This window comes from Sphaeroforma arctica (genome assembly GCF_001186125.1).
Source record: "Sphaeroforma arctica JP610 unplaced genomic scaffold supercont1.343, whole genome shotgun sequence".
Lineage (NCBI taxonomy): Eukaryota > Ichthyosporea > Ichthyophonida > Sphaeroforma > Sphaeroforma arctica.
The window spans coordinates 26,072-31,727 of NW_014040215.1; the positions used below are offsets into that span (position 1 = coordinate 26,072).

General features: G+C 46.5%; 1 protein-coding gene across 1 annotated transcript in view; it reads left to right on the forward strand.

The window, feature by feature from the left end:
• Positions 1-4,349: 4,349 nt before the first annotated feature.
• SARC_05414 (hypothetical protein) overlaps positions 4,350-5,656 on the forward strand; it is a gene marked incomplete at both ends in the record, with an annotated part of 5,837 nt that continues 4,530 nt past the window's right edge. Inside the window, one exon of the mRNA XM_014300722.1 lies at positions 4,350-5,537. Within this exon, the coding sequence (XP_014156197.1) occupies positions 4,350-5,537 (1,188 nt within the window). The remainder of the gene's footprint in view (positions 5,538-5,656) is intronic.

Here is a 5,656-nt window from a genome sequence, read left to right on the forward strand (position 1 = left end):
ACTCTCACTCACTCTCACACGTGCTTGTTTGCCTCACTCTCTCTCACACACACGTGCTTGTTTGCCTCACTCTCACTCTTTCTCTCACACACGTGCTTGTTTGCCTCACTCACTCTCACTCTCACACACACGCGTGCTTGTTTGCCTCACTCTCTCTCACTCTCTCTCTCACACACATTTGCTTGTCTGCTGGGCAGGGTCACCGTGCAACCTACTCTCGCATCAGCAAGGTTGATCTGCAGTTTCCCGACGGAGTGTCCGACGGAGCACGCGACTTGATACGAAAGGTGCCGAACTCTATATACGTTTGTGTGTGTATGTGTGTGTGCACGTGTTGTGGGTCTGTGCACGTTTTAGTGTATGCGTGTGCATGTTTTATGTGTGTGTGTGCACGTTGTGTGTGTGTGTGTGCACTTTGTGTGCGTGTGTGTGAACATTGTGTGTGTTATGGGCATCAATACAAGCTCGAGTTGAAAGTTTACACCCAATAGTCAACAACGACTTCTATACTCTCTCTCTCTCTTCCTGTGGTCCAGACCGGATACTTACAGACTCATACGTGACCTGTGACTTGTTTGTGCTATATATTATCGTTTTGTGCGTTTCCTATATCAATATAAGCTTAAGTTTTCCGCGTATACACACTAGTCGATGTGCATGTTGTGTGTGCGTGTGCTATCCTTTTTGGCTCGAGTTATTCAGCTCTACTCCAGATTCCTTGTCACGGTATGTGTGCTTTGGGTGTAAGTGTAATTGTAAAGTGACCTTGTACACAGCTCGGTACACGAACCTACCTCCCTATGTGTACCTACTTCTTACTCAACACCCACCTCCCTATGTATAGCTGCTTCTTACTCAACACCTACCTCCCTATGTGTAGCTACTTCTTCCTGAACGCCCACCTCCCTATGTGTAGCTACCTCTTACTTAACACCCACCTCCCTTTGTGTACCTACTTCTTACTTAACACCTACCTCCCTATGTGTAGCTACCTCTTACTTAACACCCACCTCCCTATGTGTAGCTACCTCTTTCTTAACACCTACCTCCCTATGTGTATCTACCTCTTACTTAACACCTACCACCCTATGTGTACCTACTTCTTACTTAACACCTACCTCCCTATGTGTACCTACTTCTTACTTAACACCTACCTCCCTATGTGTACCTACTTCTTACTCAACACCTACCTCCCTATGTGTACCTACTTCTTACCGCCTACTTCCCCATGTGTAGCTGCTCGTTCATTCGCCAAAGGATCGCATTGAGCTAGAGAATGTGCTGCGCCATCCCTGGATAGGTAAGTGCTATGCGTATCACCCCGAGCCGCTCGCATTACACGACCTCCTGTCCCTGTCGGCAAGCCCTGAGGGCGCTCTTGTTCTTGCATTCAACCTCTGCGCAGGTGGTTTTTATCGTACACATAGGGTTATCAGGGTTCGGGCTATCAGGGTGTTTCTCTGGTGCTGTTTGGAGTTTGGAAAGCGGCATACGTTTCACCTCCATCTTTCATGTCATAGCCTCCATAGACTACACCGTACTCGCTTGCTATGTCACCAGTCTCTGTATGAGAGGTGCAACCTTGTGGGATGTATCTATGCTCGGCTGATTCATATTGCAACCTCGCGGGATGTATCTATACTCAGCTGACTCATATTGCAACCTCGTGGGATGTATCTATACTCAGCTAATTCGTATACTACGCTGTTTCTCCCGTGCGGCTTCGATGCCAACACGCACACAGTTGACAACATCAAGAACGCGAAGCCTGACGCCATCTGAACCAATCACTGCTGCAACAGACGGGGGCACCAAGCAGTCGGGTACAGACCCGACACCGCACCGACCACAAGCCACGGCGAAAGATCGTGCGTGGGTTAAAATGGACCAATAAGAACAACGGAAGGATAAAACTGATTCATCGCAATGACTGAAGGTTTGCCGCTGACCAATCAGACCGGGCTTGGCTGGAAAGGGCGTAAGCGTTCGTGCAGCTGCGACTACTAAGGCGAGCTAGTAATACAAACGTCACCACAAACAGTGCATTGATTGGTTATGACGCTATCGCTTCAGCATCACCAGATACCAGCTGACTTGTGCTTGCTATCATTCTAGTTGCAGGCATCGGAGAGGCGTTTCCCCATGTGCAAGGCATAGGTCCCTGAGAGTCCTTTTCACCTCTATTAAAGGACAGGTATAGTTCTTTTCACCTCTGTAGAAGGACAAGTATAGTCCTTTTCACCTCTATAGAATGACAGGTATAGTCCTTTTCACCTCTATAGAAGGACAGGTATAGTCTTTTTCACCTCTACAGGAAGGACAGGTATAGCTACGGCTGGGTGCGACCGTGCGACGAGGTTGCACCGGCTACCTTTGAGCAGCAACAGAGTTCATTGCATAGCGATTGGTAGAGGGACATCGCAAGGCGACGGACTGGGCAGTGACTTGTACTTGCACACTATAGATGTACTATATCCGGTTGTATATAGCGACAGAGTGGGTGAAGCATATGTGTGTACAACCTTAGCCAAACTGCATTGGGTTATACACATGTACGGCAGTGTAGTGGATGAATACGCTGTGAAGCATAGACACGAGGTACCGAACTGCCGGAGAGAGAGGAGAAGAGGGGCGACTCATAGTTGCACACTTAGATGAACTGCAATAAGTATCTGCAAAGTGAACGCGCTATTCACTGAAAAGGTCTTTTCTGATCAATACTCGCTTGCAGAGGTTGCACTTTTCCCATACCAGGGAGGTGCGTCCCTTATACTTGCCACTCGATAAGTTTGAGGTAAAGCAGCAACCCCCACTACAATTGGAGCCACCACGGGCAACACTAGTGCACATAAGCGTCGTGTGTATAGGAGATTCAAAATATCAAGATAACAAAAGTTAAACGTTCTCTGTTTCCAACCAATATATCTAAATATCAAGATAACAAAAGTTAAACGTTCTCTGTTTCCAAACAAGGTATCTCTAAATATCAAGATAATAAAAGTAAAACGTTCACTGTTTCCAAACAAAGTATCTCTAAATATCAAGATAATAAAAGTAAAACGTTCTCTGCTTCCAAACAAAGTATCTCTGTAGCCTTGCAGTTATACATATCGCATGTGGTATGATGTGCGGCACCCAATTGACATAAACGTATGAATGAATACCCGGCAAACAACTTATGAGGGATCCATGCGCATCTTCGTTTTCTAAATTATACATAACATATATCCCAAATAGTATAGAGAGTTGAGCAATGCAAGTGATAAGATTCTTTAGCCTCCATGTCTCTAGCACGTTGCAGACGGCTAGTTAATAACTCCACGTACGCACTGACTACAATGAAAGAAAGAAAACACAACAGCCCGATCTCATAACAATAGGACTGTCACGCCCAGATAGTGGAGAAGGCTGGATTTGTAAACGATGGGGTGTCTCAGCATGCAGCCATATTACTGACACAGTTAAAACAACTCGTTAAATAGTGCCAAATTACACACTCATTACATACGCAGGAGGCTCCTATAAAAAATTGAGTGTGAAGTTTATTGGCGCCTCCAATTTTTTGTGCAGATACGGGTTGCTTTTCCCCAAAGAATAGAGAAGGCTGACGATGCAATTGATAAGACAGACTAACCTCTTGCCATATCCCCAATACATTTGAGATATTCTGTGTAGTCGACACTACTACATGCACATACGCCCTATGTTTTATGGCAGGGGACCTATAGCCTATTCGAGGATAGCCGCGGAGTGATTGCCTTTATGACCAGATCAAAACAAGGTACTTTCCAGGTCCTATCATTGCGCTGAGCCGTATATTCACAGCTAATATATACATGTATGCGTGACATATATGCATGCCATATATGCATGTATAGATGTGCATTTAAAGTAAAATGTATGGAAGTTCCCATTAAATATTTATATATAGTTATAAATTTCGATTTGAGGTTAAGGAGAGACAGGGTTGTAGGGTTTCCCTTGTATATCAGACATAATTTTTCAGTCTGTGTCGTAAATTTGTGAAACGACTATTTTCTCGACTGGTCTTTAAAACATTTATTGAGTTTACGACATAGCGTGTTACCGTCCACCTGCAAACGGCTACAACGGGAAAAGCTTGTCTCTCTTCTCTGCGCTGCGTTTGTGAATTTCAACAATTAAAATAAACACCGGCATATACACCCTCTGGAACACTTAAATATATACGTAGAGAAGTATCAACTCACGCACACGCACATATTATAGGCATACATACATACGCATATACGTACACGTACACACATACATACGGCCACTTCACATTCTACAACGAACGCGTGTGCGAAAACTGATCGTCGCATGCAATCATGAGTGTGTTCTGTGCCATCTCCAACACCGTGCCGGTACATCCGGTACTCAACAAGGTATCTGGCAGTGTATACGAACGCCAACTGGTTGAAAAATACATTGCTGAGCATGGAAAAGATCCGTCTTCTGGTAAAGCGTGTACAACGGAGGATCTAATTGATATGAACTTACCTACACCTTTAAAACCCGCCCCCGCGTCTATCACTAGCGTACCGTCGCTGATTAAGACTATGCAGGACGAGTGGGATGCAGTACTGTTAGAGATGCACCAGCTCAAGAAGAGTCTACACGAGACCCGTCAGGAACTATCGCATTCACTGTACCAACACGATGCTGCATGCAGGGTGATTGCCCGTCTAACTACAGAGAGAAACGAAGCACGTAATGCGTTGCAAGAGATCAGCGTGAGTAATGCTATGCACATTGCGGAGGCGGACAAGCAAGCTAATAGTGCCGGTGAGGGTGTTGCTATGGAAACCGATGGCGGCGAAAACGTAAACGCACACGCGACACAGAACGGCATGCCCGAGGAGGTGCTCGAGCAGATCCGAGCCACGGCCTCGGAGCTGGTCGGTAAGCGTAAAAAACGTAAAAAGGGTGCCAATCTAGCTAAAACAGAGGACATTGGCAATATGAAGCTGGTACAAAGTCTTACATCAATACACTCAGCATCCAGCAAGGGTGTTACAAGCCTGGCCTTGCATCCCACGGACAGTAATCTGCTACTCACCGGAGGGGTAGATAAGAAGGTGGTCGTGTACGATCGCGAAGCCGAAAAGGCCGTGCACACGTTCAGCGACCACACCAAGAAGATCACAGAGGTTGCCTGGAACTCTAGTGGCAGTGTGGTGTATAGTGCCTCTGCGGACGGTACGGTCAAGATCAATGGACTGGGTGAGAGTGCGGGTGTAAGCACTATTAGCTGCCACAGCAAGGGCGTGAGTTGCTTGGCCATCAACCCTGCCGGCAATGTGGTGGTGACGGGTTCGTTAGACGGCACCTGGGCCATATCAGATGCGGTATCAGGTACCACATACGCACAGTATAAAGTGCCGGATAACAGTGAAGTGCACGCGGCAAAGATCCATCCTGATGGTCTGCTGGTAGGCACGGGTGGTAAGGACGGGTTAATCAAGATCTGGGACATCACCGAGGGCAAGAGCGTGGCCGACTTCACAGGGCATACAGTATGGGGAGTGGAGTGTGGGTGTTTGAGTGTACATTCATTTAGTGGAGTGGTGTGTGTGTTGTGTGTGACTAGGTTTAGATACATGTGTAGTGGAGTGGTGTGTGTGTGACTAGGTTT